Genomic DNA, 21,288 nt, shown 5'->3' with positions numbered 1-21,288 from the left:
GGGCTGGTGATGGCAAGCTGGGAGCCACTACTTGTGGGTAATCAGAGGAGTGGCTTCCCAGGCAACTTTCCCTTGATTTTCTTACAACCACACACCGATTCTTTATCATTTGAGGCTTTGGGCTGTGAGTGAACACAGAAGGGAACAGAAGGGGGTTTTCTGGAATGGACTAAGGTGTGGGTGGGCTCAGGTATGGGGCAGGCTTAGGTGTGGGGAGGGCTCAGGATAGGGTAGGCTCAGGTGTGGGGTGGGCTCGGGTGTGGGTAGGCTTAGGTCCACGTGGGTTTGGATACAGGCTGGGTATCATGGTTGTACCTGGGCAGCAGGGTCTGTCTCACTTGCTTGGGAGATGCCAGCTGGTGTAAGTCAGATGGTTGAAGGCTCCTATACCATGCCAATCAAGAATGGAAGGATCCAGCTGGCCCCGTTTGAGTGATGCCCAGTACTGGCAGTGAGCCAGGTTTCTATACAAGTCACTGGCATGGGATTGAGGAGTTGACAGTTCTATGCTCTACCAGACACTCTGTGTATGGTGGCTCCCAAGGCTCGGGGGAGGGTCAGAGGAACCTCCTGGCTCAACAGTCTGTCAAGACCTTTGGACTGCCCCACCTGTACTTCAGCAAAGGCCAGGAAGCTCCCGTGCCTCATAAAGCTCAAGGGACTCATCTCCTATTTTAGCGTCGACTCCCCACATCTATCCTGAACTCCAGGATCCAACCTGACCATCCCAGGGACAGCCTTAGCATCTGATGCATAAACAACCATTAACACCACCCCCTAGTGGCGGAGGTGGGGAACGGCCCATGGTGTAAACAGACCTTTTCTTTTTGAAAACTTTTGACAATTTCCTACACATGCGCAATTGTACTGTTATTGTATTTACCCCGATCATCACCCTCTATTATCCCTCTCCTACCCCTCCTGACTTTGCAGAAATCCTCCTGACCCCCTTCTTCTTGGTGACCTACCACGCCTAGATGGTTAAGATTTAGTGAAGATGCCACACACTGGATATAGAACACAGAGAAGTCCAGCTGGAGCTTAGCTGGAATCTCTCTCTCTCTCTCTCTCTCTCTCTCTCTCCTCTTTTCTCTTCTCTCTCTCTTTCTCTCTCTCTCTCTCTCTTTGACTTTCTCTCTCTCTCTCTCTCTCTCTCTCTCTCTCTCTCTCTCTCTCTCTCTCTCTCTCCCTGTGACACAGTCTTTACCCAGCTAAAGCAAACTGCAGGTCACACAGCCTACTTAACAAGTGGAGTGTAGTTTATTCCAGGGCTTTGCTGCTTCTCATCCCACTTGGGTGAAACATTGTGTCTCAAGAGGTGTCAAGATTCCCCTCCTATAAAGTACCCAGGACAATGAATTTGAGCAACTTTGTGCGGCTTCACGAGTTTGCTGTAGTCTTAGAAATTCCCATCTCTCAAAGGCTCTCCTGGGCCATTTCCAATTAATCTCTGCTCCAGCCCCAGGCAATCGCTGACTGCTCTGTCTCTGTAGTTCTGCCATTTTTAGAAACGATCCCCAGAATGTCTAATTTTTAAATGCCTAGTTTCCCTACATCTCACTTTTTTTTAAATGTGTGTATGTGTGTGTATGCATGCACGTATGCATGTCAAAGTCAGAGAGCATCAGGTGTCCTTCTTCAGGAAGCCATCTACTTTATTTACTGAGATAGCATCTTTCACTGGCCAAGAACTTGCCAAGTAGAGACTCTACTGGTCTTCCCTGCCCCCAAACCCCTGAGATTACAGGTATGTGCTATCATAGCTGTTTTTGTTGTTGTTTTACTTTGAATTTTTGTTTGTTTAATCCCGTCCTGGATGCAGGCTTAGGTCCTCATGTAAATACTTCACCATTTGCATTCTCTCCCCAGTACCTGTGTGTGTGTGTGTGTGTGTGTGTGTAGTGTGGGTAGGGTGTCCTAGGTAGCCCAGGCTAGCCTTGACTTTGCAGAAATCCCCATGCCTCACCCCGAATAATTGCTGGGGCTATAGTGTGAGTTACCATGCTGAGCCTCACCCCAGTTCTTTAAAGGGGTACCAGCAGTAATTGCTCATTGACAGGCAGAGCTCCACCCTCTGGCTGCACGGAGGCTCACTAACTCTTTCACTTGTACATGCACAGGATAGACAGGTTGTGAGAGCTAGTATGTACTAACAACACCTGCCTGCCCATCATGGAAGGTGACTCAGGACTATGCAGTATGCACAGGGAACACAGGAAGAAACTGCCAAGTCAGTTTCTCATCACCCTTCCAATCTCTTATCCCCAGCACCAGAGCCTGCGTGGTCCTCTTCCTCCATACAGTGGCAACAAGTAGTCTCTTCTGTTTTAGCCTGCCTGTGAGTACCAGGTGGCTGCTTTTCTTTTTTTAATTTTTGAGCTTCGTGTTTGCCCAGAGACTAATAAAACCAAGCCCCTTTACTTCCCAAATATTCCAGATTTAAATTTTGACTCATGTTCATTTTGTGACATTCAGATTCCTTAAGCCATGATGTTAACAGTGGATTTAATTTTTAAAAAAACCACATATTTATTTTGTGTGTCTAGGTGTGTTTTGCCTGCACGTTTGTCTGTGCACCAGGGACATACTTGGGGCTCACATAGGCCAGAAGAGGGCATTGCACCTCCTAGAACTGGAGTTACAGTTGGTTGTTAGCCCTTGTGTGGGTGCTGGGTCCTATTGGAAGAATAGTCAGTGCTGCTAATCACTGAACCATCTCTGCAGTCCCCAGATTTAATCTTTATGTAAAGAGAAATTTTAAAGACTCAGACAATACATGACAAGGGGACATTTTGGTTCACCTATAATGTGATAGGTAGGTAGGTAGGTAGGTAGGTAGGTAGGTAGATAGATAGATAGATAGATAGATAGATAGATAGATAGATAGGCAGGCAGGCAGGCAGGCAGGCAGGCAGGCAGGCAGGCAGGCAGGCAGGCAGGCAGGCAGGCAGGCAGGCAGGCAGAACTCCAGGACAAAACTACTACATATCACTAGTTATTGAAATTTGGGTCTTGCAGGTGCTGTATCTCAGTCCCTTAAAAAAAAATATTTTATTGAGACAGGGTCTCACTAAACTGCCCAGGCTAGTTTTAAACTTTTAATCCTCCTGCCTCAGTTTCCTGAACAGCTGGGATCACAGGTCTGAGTCACTCTTCCTGCCTGTAAAGGGCTTGCTGCAGAAAACATAATGACATATCTTTGTCAGCAGCCATTGGAGTTACTTATTAGAAGTACTCAAGTGTCCACACTTAGATGTTTTTGTGGAAATAGGATCTATTTTCTTCCAGATTTTAAAGTGGTCACCTGTTGCCCACAGCAGCAGACACAATGTTTGGATTTTGCGACTGGGGAGTGTGCAGGCCCTGGCTGCTAAACCCGAGCCCATGCTGTGGTTTCCTAGGGTATTCCCCAGCTCCATCGGCTGCTCTCCCCTGTGAGCTTTTACATTCCCCTTTCTCTTTAAGGAACGTGTCTCCAGGGTGCCTGAGAGACTATGAGGTGCAGACAGACAGCAGCATCCCAAAGCTGCCCCCTCCCCCTCCCCATCCAAAATGGAGTTTGGGATTCAGATTCATGCAAATCTTCCAGGAGTTAGGGGAAACATTTTCCAGCTTCCTGCACCTCAACTCTACTTTACATTTAATTTTGAGCATGAGCAGTAATCCCAGCATAACATCCCCCCATTCCCCTTCCCCTATCTTACAGGGAACCACACTATTTTAGACAAATAAGAGTTCAGGGATAGGAGGAGATCACGCCTCTTTCCTGCAAATGATTAGGGATGAGGAACTAGTTTGTGGGCTCTGTGGCTCCTGAGAACCAGAGATTTCTCTGAGGACTGGTGACGAGGGACCTCCATAATGAGGAGCCGGATGACAGCAGGCAGGCTCTGGCATCTGTGATAACCCATTTATGTTTCTTTAAATTAGCATGCAAGTCATCACATGGCAATTCTGAGCAAAAGGTCTTCAGTCTCCATCCTCCCCAAACTCCTGCTGCTGGTGCTCCCTGTAACCCTCTGTCTCCCTGATGTTTTCGTGTCCCACACTCCTGGTCTTTACCCATAAGCCACTGAGTCCAATTACTGCTGGCCACAAGCTCAGCGGTGTGGGGGAACCCACAGGAGTATAAGCAACCCACCAGTGGCCACATATCCAAGAAGTAACCAACTACCAATAGATCCGCTTATCATTTAGACTTTGTGCTTGCGCTCTCTCTCTCTCTCTCTCTCTCTCTCTCTCTCTCTCTCTCTCTCTCTCTCTCTCTCTCCCTCCCTACCTCTCTCTGTCACACACACACACACACCACACACATTTTCTTTTCTCTCTCCTGTCTGTCTCTGTCCTTTCTGTCTTGTCTGTCTGTCTCTCTGTTTCTGTCTCTCTCTGTCTCTGTCTGTCTGTCTGCCTGTCTCTCTCCCCCTGCCCAGGCTAGGATTCCCATACCCCATATGAAAGAGTGCATGTGTTTTCTGACATTCTAACTTTGTGTTATCTCCACATTACACTTCCCATATCCATCTAGTCTCCTGAAGATTTTGTGAGTTCACACTTTTCCTTGCAAATGAATAAAAACCCTACTGTGTCTAGGTACCACATTTTTATTACCCATCCATCTGTTGATGGATATCTAGACTGATTCCACGTCCTGGATACTGTGGGCAGCTCAGCAGTGGACACAGATGAGTGATGTCTTAGGGTAGGATGTGGAGTCCTCTGCGCACATGCCTGGGAGTGATGGAGCTGGGTCATGTGGGAGCTCCAGCTTTAATGGGGGTAGGGGGCGTTCTCCCAACTGAGTTCCACAATGGCTGTATTAATGCATCCCCCCATTAGCGACTAAAAACTCCTCTCTCCGCACACCATCTCTGGCATTTGTTCTTAGATTTCTTCATGCCAGCCACTCTGACTGGGCTAAGGGAGTATCTCAAAAGAGTTTAAATTTACATTTCCCCAATGATGTTCTCTTTAAAAAAATACTCATTGCCCATTTGCATTTCTTACTCTAAAGGATGTTCATTTCATTAGCCAATTTGTTGATGGCAGGGTTCGTTTGGAGGGAGAGAGATGTTTAAAATTTTCAGTTCTTTTAAAATTCTGGATATTTGTGCCTCTGTCTGAATTATAGCTGGCAAAGATTTTCTCCCATTCTGTGGGCTGTTTACTCTGTTGGCAGTTTTTTTTTCCCTGTATAATCTTTTAAATTTCATGCTGCCCCATGTGTAGATCTTGGGGCTGGTTACTGTGCTGTTGGACTTCCAAGAAGAAAGTTCTCACCTCCACCCATGTCTTGAAGAACATGACTTATGTTTTCTTCTACCAGTTTCCGTGTTTCAGGTTTTAGATCGGAGTCTTCAATTCACTTTAAGATGACTTTTGTATAAGGTGAAAGATATACTTCTAATTTCATTTGTTCCCCTTGCAGGTGGATATCAGATTTGCCAGCACCATTTGTTGAATAGGTTTTTCCACATTGTATGCTTCTGATGCCTTTGTCAAATATTAGCTGACGCAGCTTTGTTGGCTTATCTGTCTCTGGATGCTCTCTTTTGTCTCATTGACCAGTCTGTTTTTAGGCCAGTGCCAGGAAATCTTTGACAATATAGCTCTGTAGTGTAAGTTTAGGTCAGGTATTGTGACCCCCCTCTCATGCACTTTGGATCACTAGATTCTCCCTTGTCTCTGCTTGGCTGGCCCCAAGGGAGAAAACAGCCTATGCCTGGAAACCAGGTCACCTGACTCTCCAGGCAGAGTCTGTCACCTGCTAGGGATATATCCGTGCACAGTAACATGTCCATTTCAGCTTATAATTCTCAGCTCTAATGGCCTAATCAAGGGTATTGTAAGCACTCTCAGTGCTCCAGCATCTTGTCTGGAGATGAGGAAGTGGCAAGTCTACAGGCTGCAGGTCTGCAATGAATGTGTGGAGGGGATGCTTTCAGCAAAGGCTCATGGGAGAATCCTGCCTTGCCTGTTCCAGCTGTTACTGTTAGTCAGAAACCCTTGGATCGTGGATATGTTCCTTCAATGCCTGTGTTTTGGGGACAATTTAAAGAGTCTTACAAGCATATGTTGGGTTGGGTTTAGGGCTCACCATTACCTCATGTGGTCTTGCCTTGCCCCTTGGTTTTGTCTTAGCCAGGAAGACCTGATTTGCACATAAGTCACAGCCACAGGTGGCATGGGTTAGGACTCGGACACATCTCTGAAGTACATAACCCCCAACTAAGGCAGCAAATCTTGCAAGATGCTGGGAGAGACTGTCTGTGACTGTTCTGCTATTATGGAGGGATATATTATATATATATATATATGTTGTATTATATATTATATATATTATAGAGGAATATGGAATATGAACCACCCAGGTAGTTTGCCTGTGGCTGGAATGAGGGGGTGTCGTGTAGGACAGGAATTCAGGAAACTCCCTCTACAGGATGGATTCTGGCCAGGGGCTGTTTTATGGATGCTGACCCTCAGACCCTTTTGTGCTTTTCTGTATATTGATTTAACCTCATGTTCTCTGAGAGTGGGGCACTTAACATGTACACTGGGCATGTTATCATCTCTCCTTCCCTCTCCCCTCTTCCCTTTTCTCCCCTCTCCCCTTGTCTTTCTCCTTCATCCTCATCCTCCTTATCCTCTTCTTCCCCTTTCCTCTTCCTTCCTTCTCTCCTCCCCCTCCCCCTCCTCTCACTCCTCCTCCTCCTCCTCCTCACTCCTTTCTCCCCCTTTTATCTTTGAAACAAGATGGAATTCCTATGGCACATGTCTAGCCAGTGCTCCTTAGAGGATTTACAGAGCTGGGCAGCCATCTCTACAATGAGCGCAGGCACATTTTATCATCCCGTAGCTATTCTGCCTCCTCTGGTGGTCACCAGGTCCTCCCCAGGCTGGGCTGTCCCTAAGTTGTTCTCTGTTATCGGTGGATTTGCTGATCGCTTTTGAGTAGGATGCTGGTTTTGAAGCTCAGCCTTGCTCTAGCACATGACTGTACTTCTTCTTCTTCTCCCCCCCCTCCCCATCCTGCAGGATGATTGCAGTGCTCTTGAGTGGAGTGGTACAATTACCGGATGGGAATCATAAACCAAAGCGGCTGTATCACTGAGCGCTTCCTACGATCCAAGCTCTGCTCTAATTACATATTATCTCAATGGAGATGCCTTCCGAGGTCGGACAGGAAAAACAAATGGATCCAGTGGACTAGGGGGGAAGCCATTGCAAGGGCTGGTTCAGTCCTGGCCCAAGGAGGGTGGCGTGCAGCCTCCACTCAGAAATTCTGATGCTTGCCTGGGGGGGGGGGGGTCACCAGACACTCTGTGACCTTCAAGAGAAGCCAGGGTCAGGTGTGGTGGCTCATACTGTGAATCCCAGCGGAGGCAGGCAGATCTCTTGAGCTTGAGGCCAGTCTGGTCTATACAGTGAGTTCAAGGACAATCAGGACTGCACTCTTCCAATTGGTAATTATGGACTACAGAATTCATCTTAAGGCAATTTAGGCAGAGAATGACTTCTGGATAGCTACCTTCATTCCTACAGCGAAGGTTTAGGGTAACCACACCACGTCACACACATCTCTCGAATAACCTCAGAGTCCAAGGGGAAACCAAGGTGGCCAACTCACTCAGGTTCACATAGGTTGTCCTGGTCTTCAAACCAAAAGCCCTGTATCCCAGGAAGATCCTCGGTGCTGAGCAAACTGGAATGGTCCTGTGAGGTCACAGTTGAGGATCTCATGCCTGAGGTATTCTGGCCGCTCACTTGTGGATTATCAACTTGGAGTGAATATTTGAACACACAAAGGAAAGGAGTTGGTGTTTTCAATCCATTGAAATATTCTCTAGGGCACCAGCTCTCAACATTATGGCCTTTTTGGGGGTCAAATGACCCTTTCACAAGGGTCACATGTCAGATACCCTGCATATCAGGCATTTACATTATGATTGATAGAGGTAGCAAAATTAGCTATGAAGTAGCAATGAAAATAATTTTATGGGTGGGTGGGGGTTATCACAACATGAAGAAGTATATTAAAGGGTCACAGCATTAAAAAGGGTAAGAACCACTGCTCTGGGGTCAAAGACGCCATTTTGTCTCCTCACTAATCAGATTTGAGTTTTGACTGTTCTCAAAGATGATATCACCACTAACGACCATGACTCCTGTCACAGGAACAGTTATCAACACCACTGATTCCGTCCACCCTGTCACGATCATTGTCACCACAGGCACATCAGCATCATCACCAACATCATCACCACCATCATCACCATCACCATGGTCACTACCACACTCATATCACTGTTACCAGCACCACTACCATCATTAATACTTTTGATTTCATAAAGATACTAAAGTGGGCAGTTCTAATCTCCAGATATCATGCTTGCTAGTTTCTACTCTGACTCTCTGATTAGGCATTCCAGGATCACGTAGGCACAGTCCTGTGATGATGATGATGATGATGATGGTGATGGAGAGGGTGGTGATGATGTCTCTGAGTAGGACTATCTGCAACAGACAGACAAAGCTTGCAACAAAAGAATCATTAGGTACCATGGATCTATAAAGGCACTGCCTAACTCACAGAATCTTGAACTTATGTGAGAGAAGTAGGTGTGTTCAGCCTGTGATCCATTGGAGGGCTAGGAGGGGCACCTAAGCTGTGAATTACCCTCCTCTATGCTGTGCTGAAGGAGCAAATCCCTTGCTGGCTGTGTTGTGCTGGAAGCTTCCAAAGGTTTTTGGGAAAAAGAAGGCGTTCTCACGTTTCCCACGGTGCCTCCGTAGGATCCGCATTTTAGAAATAATCTCAATTAAAAACCCCAAATTAGGGGCGACATATTTTCGCTCTCTGACTCTTATAGTTCCACCACGCCTGTCTAGATGTGCCTGGCCACAGAGAAATTAGGTCACACAGAAGCAAATATTTATGGTAAACTTGGCAACCGTCCCTGCAGGGAATTTCCACTTTGCCAACTGTGGAGTTGGATGGGGGACCCTGTGTTCAACCATAGTGTTGTCAGGAGCAGAGAGAGAGCTGGGGAGAGAACGGAGACTTGGCTTCAACAAGGCTGTGGTATAACATGACACTGTCAGGACTGTTCATTCAGCCTCTTGGTTAATCCCAGCTGCTGAGTCTGAGGAAAGACACTGAAGTCACAGCTAGGTCAAGCCCCGGCAAGGCCCTGACCAGCTTATGCTTTTGACCCATTGGCTTTACTTCCCTGAGCCTCAACTTTCCCAGCTGAAAAATGGGAGTAACACACCACACCTGGGGGAAACCAAGGGATCATCTACAGATGCTGTGAAGGGGCTCACACCCGTCATTATCCATATGTGGGGGGTGTAGGATGCAGGAAGAATGTCCACCAACTGAGGCATATAAACAAAAGAATGAGAGACGTCTGTGCCCCATACGTTCTGCACCAATATGAAAACAACTGCAATGTCCCCAACAGCTGGATGAAGAAAATCTGGTCCAAGGGTACAAAATACTATTCAGCCATGAAAATGGAAACACTGACATGGATGAGCTCGAGGGATGCAGTGCTACTCCAACAGAGCAGATGTAGAAGATCCGATTCATGGATGGACCTAGTATGGCCCCCATGCAGAAGAGGAGGGAGATGTGATTGATAGAGACGCTGGGGAGGGGTGAGAAGAATATCAACCAGTGGCTGTGAGGCTCCAAATATGCTCCAATTATGCATATTAGGTGTGTGTTTGTAGCTAACCACAGGATACTGTGGGTATACCTAAGACTTTGTTAAGAGGACATCCTGAGCTGGGGAAGTGGCTGACTCAGCAAAGTGCCTGCCTCACAACCACAAGGACCTGAGCTCAAATCCCAGAACTCACTTTAAAAATCTGGGCATGATGGCACACTTTTTTTTTTTTTTTTGAGACAATGTCTTACTACATAGCCCTGGTTGGCCTGGATCATGCTTTGTAGACCACACTGGCCTTGAACTCATGCCAATATGCCTGCCTCTGCCTCTTGAGTATAGAGTTTAGAATTATGACAGCAGTGGCACACAATTTTAATCCCAGGAAGTGCAAAAAGGGAAGATCTCAGGGGCAGGGGCTGTTGTGATCCAGCCTGGCCTTCTTAGTGAGTTCCAAGCCAATGAGAGAGCCTGCCTTAAGCAATGAGGTACACAGTTGCCCAGGAATGAACCTTGAGGCTGATCTCTGGCTTCCACATGCAAGAATTCACTTGTATACACAAGTGCACACATGAATAAGCACACATAACATACACACTTAGGGGACACTTCATGTTAAGTGTTCTGTGTGTGCACAAGCACAAACTTTCAAAATCAAAAGAACAAAGTCACTACATCTTATCCTACGACAAAACATCTGGGGTGGTCAACTTAATAGAAGGGAAGGTTGACTTCTATGCTTGGTTTCAGAGATCATAGCCCCTCCCTCCCTCCCACCCTCCCTCCTATTCTCCTTTCCTTCCTTCCTCCCTCCCTCCCTTCCTTCCTTCCTCCCCCTCCCCTTTCCCCCCTTTCTCTCTTCTTTCTGTCTGTCATTTTTAAATAGCCCATTTCTTTTGCCCCAGGCGGAAGCAGGATTTTGACAAGAGTACCTGGCTTTAAGAACCTATTCACTTCACAGTGGCTAGTAGGCAAAGTGAAATATGGGTGATGTGTATGGTGGGTTGTCACAGTCCTTTTCAGGAAGACTCTCATGTCTGGCCAATGACCTAACATCCTTCCAGTCGGTTCCGCCTCTTAGAGCAGTGGCTCTCAACCTTCCTAATGCTGACACCCTTTAATACAGTCCCTCATGTTGTGTTGGCCCCAACCATAAAATTATTTCTTTGCTACATTATAACTGTAATTTTGCAGTCGTTATGAATCACCATGTAAACATCCGATATTCAAGATATCAGATGTGCAACTCCTGTGGGGGCTGCGACCCACAGGTTGGGAACTGCCGTTTTAGAGGTTCCATTGCTCCCAACAGTACCATGGCTGGGAAACATGCCACAGGAGAGCCTTCATCCAAGCCATATGCAGACAAGAGTTCCGGGAGACAGGGACATGTTTAGTACCTTGACTGTGGCAATATGTCCAAATTTATCGACTTGTGGACAGTTTTCACTTATTCACTGTAACTTAGCAACGTTATTTTTTAAACAATGGTGGTGAGAAAATCTGAATAAGTCCCATGTCTTAGTTACAGTGTCTATTGCTGTGAAGAGACAGCATGACCACGGCAACTCTTACAAAGGAAAACATTCAATAGGGGCTGGCTTACAGGTTCAGAGGTTTAGTTCATTATCACGGCAAGAAGCATGGCAGCACGCAGGCAGGCATGGTGCTTCAGAGGTAGCTGAGAGTTCTACATCTGGTCCACAGGCAGCAAGAAGAGAGATTGACAGCAGGGCCTGGCTTGAGCTTCTGATGTCCCAGTGTCACACTTTCTTCAAGAAGGCCACACCTACTAATAGTGCCGCTCCCTATGAGCCTTATGGGGGCCATTTCATTCCAACCATCACATCCCATGCAGCTGGTGGAGTGAAAGACTAAGTGGGGCTTGCCTTGTTTGGGGATGGGGTGGGAGAGTGTGGAGGACGACAGGTCCGGGGTTGGGGGTGGGTTCTGAGTTACAGTGGTGGGTTTGGGACTTCCACCCTCAGCTTCAATCTTTGCCAACATTGGCCGGGAGCCAGGAATGACCATCAGAGTAAAACTTCAGAGCGGAGTAGGATTCAGGGTGTGCCCTGGCTTCTGCCGGTCTCCTGAGAGGCAGCACCAACCTCAGCGGCGGCCCAGGGCCTTTCCATCATTGGACAGCATCTCATGGAGGCTGTGGGTGACCTGGGGTTAGTGCAAGCGAAGTCGGAGGATTGTGTGTGACTTGGTGGCGGGGGACCACTCAAAGTGAAGGAGGAACCCGCCTGCCCACATGTTTGGAAGGCAAAAAGAACAATTCTCCATAAAATAAATAAATGTCCTGATTTTGACCTTTTAAAACTCCTTGACAATACCCAAATTGGGGGTGGGTGGGTGGGGGGAGATCTTGTGTTTCATCTAACTGTTCTTGTATTATGTTCTAGGGCAAAATACCAGGTTTAATTCTCATTAAAATCTGTACCCACTTAAGGTTCTCAGGAATAAAATTCTATTATCCATTCTCTTTGGTTTCTCCTTTCAAGAATGCTTGGTATGCTGGGGCTCTACACAGCAGGGCTTCTGTGTCGCTGAGAACTTCTCCCCTCCCCTCCCCTCAGGACCTGTACAGTGCTTTAGCTTAGCAGCTTGGCTTCTGGACTCTGAATACCATGCACACACTGTCTGAGGTAACACCTCTACAGCCTTAGAAGTAAATTTTAGGTCTGCTTGCAACACAGGGTGTCAAATCCTGTGTAGTGGATGTCTTATTTCTGTGGCAGACTGCACATCTGGCCCTGTGGTGGGGGGTGGGCTTGGGCATCCACTTGGGAAAGGGATTGCGCATGGATTATACATTGGCTCCCTGATCAACCTGGCTTTTAAAAAAGCTTTATCGTATACATATGAGTATTGTGCCAGCATTTCTCCCCCAACGCTGTCCTTCTAAAGCCCCTTCAGAAGGAGAGAAAGTGAAGAAAGACGCTGAGTCTTAAGCCACTAATGGTGCAGAGAAAGCGGAAGGTTTAAAGCATCTCGGTTGGTTGCTAAATCCCAAAATGTTATAAAGGTGAATAAGTGCTACACTGCTTCTCTCTAATGAAAGGTGTGTGTGTGTGTGTGTACATGTGTGTGTACGTGTGTGTGTACGTGTGTGTGTGTGTGTGTGTAGTCTTTCTGTATGTGTGGTGTGTCTGTATGCATAGGTGTGTTTGTATGTATGTATAGGTGGTGTGTGAGTGTCTGTATAGGTGTGGTGTATGCATGTGTGTGTGGTAAGTTTGTTGGTTGTGTATTTTTGTGGTGTCTCTTTGTGTGTATGTAGGTGTGTGGTGTGTCTGTGAAAGCCTCTATATCTCCTTAAATGTGTGTGCCCATTCTTGTGTTTTCGAGTGTGTATGTAAGCCGGAGGTTGATTCTCCTGTTTCTGCCTCCCTGGTGCTGGTTTTACCATGACAGACTGCCCTGCCCACCTTCATGGTTCTGGGAATCTAAACTCAGTTTCTCGTGTTTGCACAGAAAGCTCCTTTTCTACCTTGCCTATCTTGCAATCTCTTCAAATAGTTATCCATCCATCCATCCATCCATCCACGCATCCATCCATCCACGCATCCATCCATCCACCATTTTGTGGTAGTTTGCGTGAGGAATGCCCCCTCTAGGAGGCTCATATGTATGAACACTTGGTCCCCAGTAGGTGGCGCTGTTTGGAAAGGCTATGGAACCTCTAGGACAGCGGTTCTCAATCTTCCTAACTCTATGACCTTTTACAGTTCTTCATGTTGTGCTGACCCCCAGCCATAAAAGTATTTTCGTTGCTACTTTATAATTGTAATTTCGCTACTGTTATGAATCGTAATGTAAATATCTGTGTTTTCTGATCGTCTTAGGTGACCCTTGTGAAAGGTCATTCAACTTCAAAGGGGTCATGAGCCACACGTCGAGAAGCCAACTTCCTGGAGAAGTGTGTAGCTGAGGGCAAGCTTTGAATGTTCACAGCCTCACCTATTTCCAGTTCTTTCTCTCTCCCTCCCCTCCCCTCCCTCTCCCCCATCCCTCCCCCTCCCCTTTCCTCTTTCTCCCTCTCCCTTTCCCCTCTCTCCCTCCCCCTCCCTTTCCCTCCCTCTTCCCTCCCCTTCCCTTTCCCCTCTCCTTCCCCTCCCCTTTACTCCTTCTCCCTCTCCCTTTCCCCTCTCTCCCTCCCGCTCCCTTTCCCTCTTCCTCTCTCTCAGCTGCACATTTTGTGGTTGAGATGCGATCCCTCAGCTGCCATCTCTGGCTGCTTGCTGCCCTGCCTCCTTTCCATTACGGACTCTCCCTCTGGAACCATAAATCCAAGCAAACTCTTTTTCTCCACTTTTGGATATGATATTTTATCACAGCAACAAAATAGGAACTAATAAAAAAAATGACCTCCCCCACCCTGCCACCTGACCATTGACTCCTCCAATAGCGTCTCACTAAGCACTCACTTTACCAAGCTTGGTTCAGGATGGTACAGAGCGATCCTTTCCCCTCCCGGGGAAATTCAAATAATGAATGCAGAAGTGCAATTCAATTCTCTATCAGTCTACGAAAGAAATGGCAGGCCGGGTGAAGGGTGACTGGGATGTAAGATGTTGAGGTAGACCCGAGACAACGTAAGCAGAGACTTGATTAGCATGAAGAAGAGCACTGCCCGGACAGTGGGAAGAGGCTTTGGGCACAGCAAACAGTGAATGTAAAGACTGGTTCCATCCTGACTTTTTCGAATATACTTCATTAATGAGCACCAGCCACCAGCATCAGGGACTGTCCTAATCCAAAAGGGCCACAGCTCAACATCGTTACATTTTCAAAGCCACAATTGCCAAACAAGGTCAGGCTGGCTCTGGGCCGGGAATAAAGAAGGAGCTAGACTGCAATGGACTCTCTTCGGAGGATGAAATATGCAAGCCATCCCTGACCAGGTATTTCTGACTGCCACCCTGGACTCCCTCTGAAGCCAAAGATCGGAATTCTGTGAGTGCAGGACCCACATTATTGTGGGTGCAGTGCAGTCAGTACATTTGCCAGATTCCCGGTTGGTGGGTCATGGTCAGTGAGGTAGGAGAGAGTCTCAACAGAAGGCTTAAGCTCCTTACAGCACACCACGCTGGGACCCTTTAATACAGTTCCTCACGGTGTGGTGACCCCCAACCATAACATTATTTTCACTGCTATTTCATAACTGGAACTTTGCTACTGTTATGAATCGTGATGTAAATAACTGACATGTAGGATATCTGATATGTGACCCCGGTACAAGAGTTATTTGACCACCCCCAAAAGGGTCGGGACCCACAGGTTGAGAACCCCTGCCCTAGAGGCACCACCTCAGTAGTCCACATATTCAAATCCCTTTGAGTAGCTACTGAGTAACACTTTATTTTTAGTTTGCTCTTAACTGGAGATTATGATGTTGTCACAGAAAGCCCAAGGACATAACTCCAGGTTCCTGCTTTGTGAACAGGTCAGGGGAAATGACTTCATCTTGAGTCTACATTGATAAAACAATGATGACCTGAAGACTCATCAAAACTCCAAGTAAACTGGCCGGCACCAGGAAATCCAACTGAAACACCTCTGTCCCGGGAAGGCAACTCCTTGCTCCTGTCAAATGAGAGCTTTCACTTGAGTAGGCCTAAAAGTGCTTCTAATTTTTAAAAAAAATTCATTTTTTTTTTGTTTTTTGTTTTTAAAGATAGAGTCCTACTATGTAGCTCCAAGAGACCTGGAACCTACTTGTTTTAGACCAGGCTGGCCTTGAACTTTGCTTTCTGAGCGCTGGGATTAAGGGTATATGCCATCACGCCTGATTCAAAGTTGGGGTATTCCTCTCCCATTTTAAAAAATTGTAGAAAGACAATTTGGGACAATAGATCTATTTATATTCATCCAGCTACTGGTAAAGAACCATCTCTCCTATGAAAGATATCCCCATGTGGGCAGCCCCACCAACATGCGAGGTTATACCCAGCATGAAACACTCCCAGTATGGGAGTTCCATTAGTCCCAGTGGATTTTACTGAAAGTCTACAGCCCCTTACCCCTCTCCCAAAGAAATGAGCCCACTGAGTCCTTGCCTGACCTCTGCTCCTGATCAACAACCTTAGATAGATATTTGTTTTTACATAGAAGAAATGATCACCCCCAGATGTATTTGACAGCCCAAGGACTTCACCAATTTCATGCTACCAATACACAGACCTGGTATGCTCTTGGTCCTTCCTAGACTCATACCTCTGCCCCAAGCCTGATGAGGGTATGAGGAGGGTACCAGGTAGGGAGAGGATGCTGTTGGGAAGGATGCTGATGGGAAGGGCAGTCCATAGCTGTCTGGAGATGGTGCTGTGTAGGCTGCATTGGGACCAGCTGCTGCATGGGATGAACAGGCTTCTGCTTGACTGGGCTCTTACAGACCTAAGTGTGCAGCCTGCTCAGTGCTTGGAGGGAGTCAGATGCTGAGGCCTGATGGTGCAGTCTGCCAGTGGCTCTTCCTATCCACAGCTTTCTCTCTACACTGAGTAAAGGGCTTGAGAAGAAATGGTGCTGAGGCGAGAACTTCCTTGAGAAAAAAATTCCTCTTTCATAGTCCCACTCACCCACCGGACTTTTCCCCACATGTATGGGGGTGTCCCTTGAGGTCAGAAGAGGATGCTGGATCTGGAGTTACAAGCAGTTATGGGCCACACATTGTGAGTGTGAACCGAGCTGGGATTCTCTGTAAGAACAGCAAGTGCTTTAAACCTCTGAGCCATTTCTCCAGCCCTTATTCAATGTTTTCAAAGGCCTAAGCAGCTGTCAACCAGCAATAGGGGTCTTGCTTCATGGTGTTTGCTTTTTATTTATTTATTTTTATTTCTTTAAAAAAATTCTTAGCTAGTCCTGTCATTTCTAGATACTTGGGATTCTGAGGCAGGAGGAGGGCAAGTTGGGGGCTTGACTGAACTATAGAATGGGGACAAGGGCAATCTGGGTAACAGTGAGACCATGTCTCAAAGTAGAAGGATGGATTGTAGCTCAGTGGTGAGGGTGTTGCGGAGCGTGCATGGGGTCATAGGTTTAATCCCAGCGAAAAAAATTGAAATAGAATTTCTCATTTTTGAGTGAAGCTCTACATCCTGCTCCTACTTACTATCAATAAAGGTTTGTTTGTCTGTTTTTGCTTTTTGGGGGGCTGGTTACAAATGTACTTAATCTTATTTTAGTTATTTAAAAAAAACACTTTCTGATATGGTTATCTGTTTTCTTCATAAAGAACTGAATCCCCAAAACATTTTGTTACTTTCAAACGCTCATACCAAAACACAGTTTTTAAGTGCCTCTGAGCCATTTCATCTAAAACCCTTTTGTTAGCGCATCTCCTTATTCAGTTTTGGAGAGAAGATCTGACCATGTCGCCTAGGCTGGTTTTGAACTCAGAATCAATCCTCCTGCCCTCAAGCTGAGAACTGGGATTATAGGTGTGCCTATTCACACCCCACTGATGCCTGTTCCCGAATCTCTAGGCTCTGCTGCACAACTGAAATCCAGTTGTACGTTACAGAGAAGTACCACACGGGTGGACGTCTGAGCCTAGAGACCACATGCAAGCTGCACGCACACGGGTCCTGTGGATATGGCATCGGCGTTGTCTGTGACGATGGCATGAGGCCAATCGGAATTCACTCGAGGTAAAATTTGCAGACAAAAAGATTCGGGGTGTGACATTAGAAGTGATTTCAACTTGTCTTAAAAGCACTGTAAAATCACAATAACCACAACAATGACGTCTCATTTCAAGAAGGACTCATGTGTTGACAATGGACTGGAATAATATCTTATGTCTTTATAATGGTTTTGCTTTTCAAAGCATTTGAATGTCTTATCGTTCTGAAATAGTCAGGATAAGAATTGGGTGCTTATGTTCCGTAATGGATGTTGGCATGAATTCTAGGATGCAGATTTGAAAAAAAAAATTGCCACAGGTCACACGGTAAATATTTTAAAGTTCTTGAGCACACAAACAAAACTGTTTAAAATGTAGACTTGAAAACGGACTTCAAGGTCAGTTATCAGATGGAGGGTTACCTGGGGTTACGGTACACATTCAAAGCCAAGAATGAACCAGGCAAAGTGGTGCACACCTATAAGTTTAGTACTGTGGAGTCTGAGGCAGGGGGATTGAGCCTTTGAAGTGAGTCTGGATTGTATAGTGAGTTCAAAGCCAGCTGATTCTCCTCGGAGACCCTTGCAGCTCAGAGACCATGTGATTAACAACTGTGCAAAGCTTGGATTTAATCCACAGCATCCCAAAACTAATGCTGGCACTAAAGCAATCATTCTTTGCCTTCTCCAAGCTATGGAATCCTGGAGCAGATGACATGTAAGCTAATGTCTGTTGTGTCTGGCTAGCATCTATCTCCCACTGTATAGTGAGAGACAGGTTTTTCCATGATACACCACGTCTGCCTATTCTGAGGTCTACTGTGCACCTGCCCTGGGGGACATAGCTCTAGGCCTGGCAAGTGGAGCATAGCATTCTCTCTGACTTCCATGAATGGCTGAGGGGGAACCCACACAAGCCAGGCTAATGCTTCCAAAGATTTACTCTTTTTTATTTTTTTTAAAGTGTGTGTGTGTGTGTGTGTGTGTGTGTTTGCGCACGTACACGCACGCACACACATATATACATGCAGTGCCTTCAGAAATCAGAAGAGGGCGTCAGATCCCCTAAACTGGAGTTATAGGCAGCTGGGGCTAGAAACTGAACTCGGGTCCTTTGAAAGCACAGAATAAGCTTTCTTAATTAGACAGCCATCTCTCTACTCCAATGCTACTAAGCCAGAGCTTTCCAGGGGTGGGGGGTGGGTGTGGGTGTGGGAAGGAATTTCTGAATGATTGGCAGTGAGGTCTCGTCCTTTCTGCTGTGACAACACAATTGTGGCTCCTACCATGGGCCACTTGCCAGTCTAACAGAGGGTAAGATACCCAAGGCCTGGAGCATCCAAGGTGTGGTTTACAGACCAGCACCAATAATCTTTCCTAGAAGGTCTTTAAAAGGCTCCAGGTAGATCTTCTAAACCACACAACGCACACACACACACACAGAGGAGTCTGAAAAACATTTGAAGTTCAGATTGGTTTTATCTCTTACATAAGCTGAAGAATCCTGAACAATCCATTTCCCATAATCTCTTATTAATCCAGTTAAATAGGATGCTTGCTGATAAGTGCTCATCAGTGAGAATGGTGGATGCTCAATACATAATTTATAATCCTGCCCCACGGTAGGAGGGATGGAGAGCACGAGGTCCTGTAAATCCAGTGTGGGCCCATCCACTGTACACAGTCTGCTGACTCCTTGACTATTGCGAGAGCCTCGTCCATGGTCCAAGGGAAATGGGGTGAAGAAGTTGCCTACAAGGAACAGAGAGGGGCTAGAAGCGCCCCCTTGTGGGGGGAGCTGCATAGTACAGGGGCCCCTGCCGTCTTAGTTCCCTTTCTGTTGCTCTAAGAAAAACATCCTTAACAGAAAGGGCTTAGAGCATAAAGGACTTCTTTGGCTTACACTTCCAGGTTATAGCACATCATTAAGAGGACGTCAAGGCAGGGACCGAGGCTGTATCCACATCCACGGTCAAGAGCAGAGAGGAGAGAATTCACATGCTGCCTGCCTGCCCATGGGATGGACGGGCAGCCCGTTTTCGTCATCCTTACACAGTCCATGAAATGGCGCCGCTCACATTCAGGGTGGGTCTTTCCACCGCAACTGACCATCGAGATAATCCCCTCAGACACACCCACCGGCCCCAACCTGATCCAGGTAATTCTTTATTCAGACTCCCTTCCCAGGTGATTCCAGTTTGTGTCAAGTTGAGAGTTAAAACCTACTAGCATATTTTCCCATTCACATCATGCCATACAATCACGAATAACCTGGGTTCACTCAGGTCTCTGAGATCTGTGGTCACTCGTTGCGGCAGGCCTAGCCCAGCGCATCCTGACCAAGAAACATGGCACCCTAAAGTTTCTAAAAATGGGAGCAGGAAAAGGAGAGCTGAAGCGGTTTAAAACAGAAGCAAGCAACAAGGGCTTTGGTATGGAGACGCAGCTAGTACCATGACGCATTATCTGGGAAACTTAGCCAATGAAAGGTGATGTTGCCAATCCTAGGGTGGAGAAAGAAAAGTCACTTATGTATCAAATAATCAAATAATTGTAGCAATGACCTGGGAAAGAGGAAGCACACAGTAGAACTCAAGGGCTATCATGGCATCGTGACTTGCCATAGCAAGGGGGACGGAAGCACACAGTAGAACTCAAAGGCTATCATGGCATCGTGACTTACCATAGCAAGGGGGACGATGGCAACTAGGTCCTTCTGGCTGATGAAGATCTCCGACACAGCAATGTCCGTGGTCCCCTTCCTCGGGTACTCCACCTGCCATGTGATAGGCTGTGTCCCCGAGAGGCTGCTGAAGCTGGCGATTTCAAAATTCATCTGCATGACCTCGCTGAATAAATTGCTGCTCCTGGAAGGGAATGGAAGGAAACAGCTTTAATGTGATGTTGTTTGAAGGTTCCTTCTCTCCCTTTACCCCAATCCCACAATTGGGGTGCTCGGAACGAGGGGAGGAGGGAACCACCTCTCAGGAACAGACCCTGGCACTTGAAGCATGACGTCACTTTTAAGCTAGAGAGTGGGGAGCTGGGACAGAACAGCACCCACAAGCTACAGATCTGGACTAAATTCTTAAATATTGAACATTGATCACTGTGTGGAGGGATGAGGTCTTTGAATTGTTTTTGAGATAAGGGCTCATTACATATCTATAGCTTTTGAGGAGTTTACTCTGTAGACCAGGGTAGCCACAAACTTGTAGAAATCTCCAATCCTGAGTGCTGGGATTAGTGTGCACCATCACACGCAGATAACGCTTGTTGCTTTTGTGCTCAAGTGGGGACTTGCCATAAACATGTACTTTGAAGTCAGATCCATGGAGCTGGAATGTAGCTCACCTGGAAGAGTTGATGTACATGCTATCCTGGCATGTACAAAGCCACTGGTTCAGTTCCTAGCTCTCTGTCCACCAGGCATGATGATCACACCTGTGATCCCAGAATGTGGGAAGCTGAGGCCAGGGGATTGGAGTTCACAGTCATCCTGGCTACACTATGATTTCAAAGCTAACCTGGAATACATAAGATCTTGTCGTTTGGACTCTGCCATGCATGTGAGCCTGATTCATCCAGCTCTGTATATCATATCCTCACTCAGAATCCGTCCCTACTAGATGTTCCCTTATATGCATTGTGCTGGAAGATGGCAGCAAAGAAAAGGAGGCAGTCTATCTGGTGAGCATCTGCTTTGGGGAGATTAAGAACATCCACATATAATAATAATAATAATAATTAATAATAATAATAATGGCTGGAGAGATGGCTCAGAGGTTAAGAGCACTGACTGCTCTTCCAGAAGGCCTGAGTTCAATTCCCAGCAACCACATGGTGGCTCACAACCATCTCTATTGGGATCTGATGCCTTCTTCTGGTGTGTCTGAAGAAAGCTATGGTGTACTCATAGAAATAATAAATAAATAATGAAAGAACATTCGCATAGCAGGGGAGTATGGTGATGCTGGAGTTAGGAAGAGAG

At 46.6% G+C, this 21,288-nt stretch overlaps 1 protein-coding gene across 1 annotated transcript in view; it reads right to left on the bottom strand.

Moving 5' to 3' along the window:
- The window catches only part of Tmem132c (transmembrane protein 132C), a 202,477-nt gene that overhangs the window by 38,570 nt on the left and 142,619 nt on the right, over positions 1-21,288 (bottom strand). Inside the window, exon 3 of the mRNA XM_029477801.2 lies at positions 19,981-20,164. Within this exon, the coding sequence (XP_029333661.2) occupies positions 19,981-20,164 (184 nt within the window). The remainder of the gene's footprint in view (positions 1-19,980; positions 20,165-21,288) is intronic.

The sequence above is a fragment of the Mus caroli genome, unplaced genomic scaffold (assembly GCF_978045245.1).
Source record: "Mus caroli unplaced genomic scaffold, Mus_caroli_1 scaffold_4, whole genome shotgun sequence".
Lineage (NCBI taxonomy): Eukaryota > Metazoa > Chordata > Mammalia > Rodentia > Muridae > Mus > Mus caroli.
The sequence above is the reverse complement of the archived record's forward strand: the minus strand, read 5'-3'. Positions and strand labels throughout refer to the sequence as shown.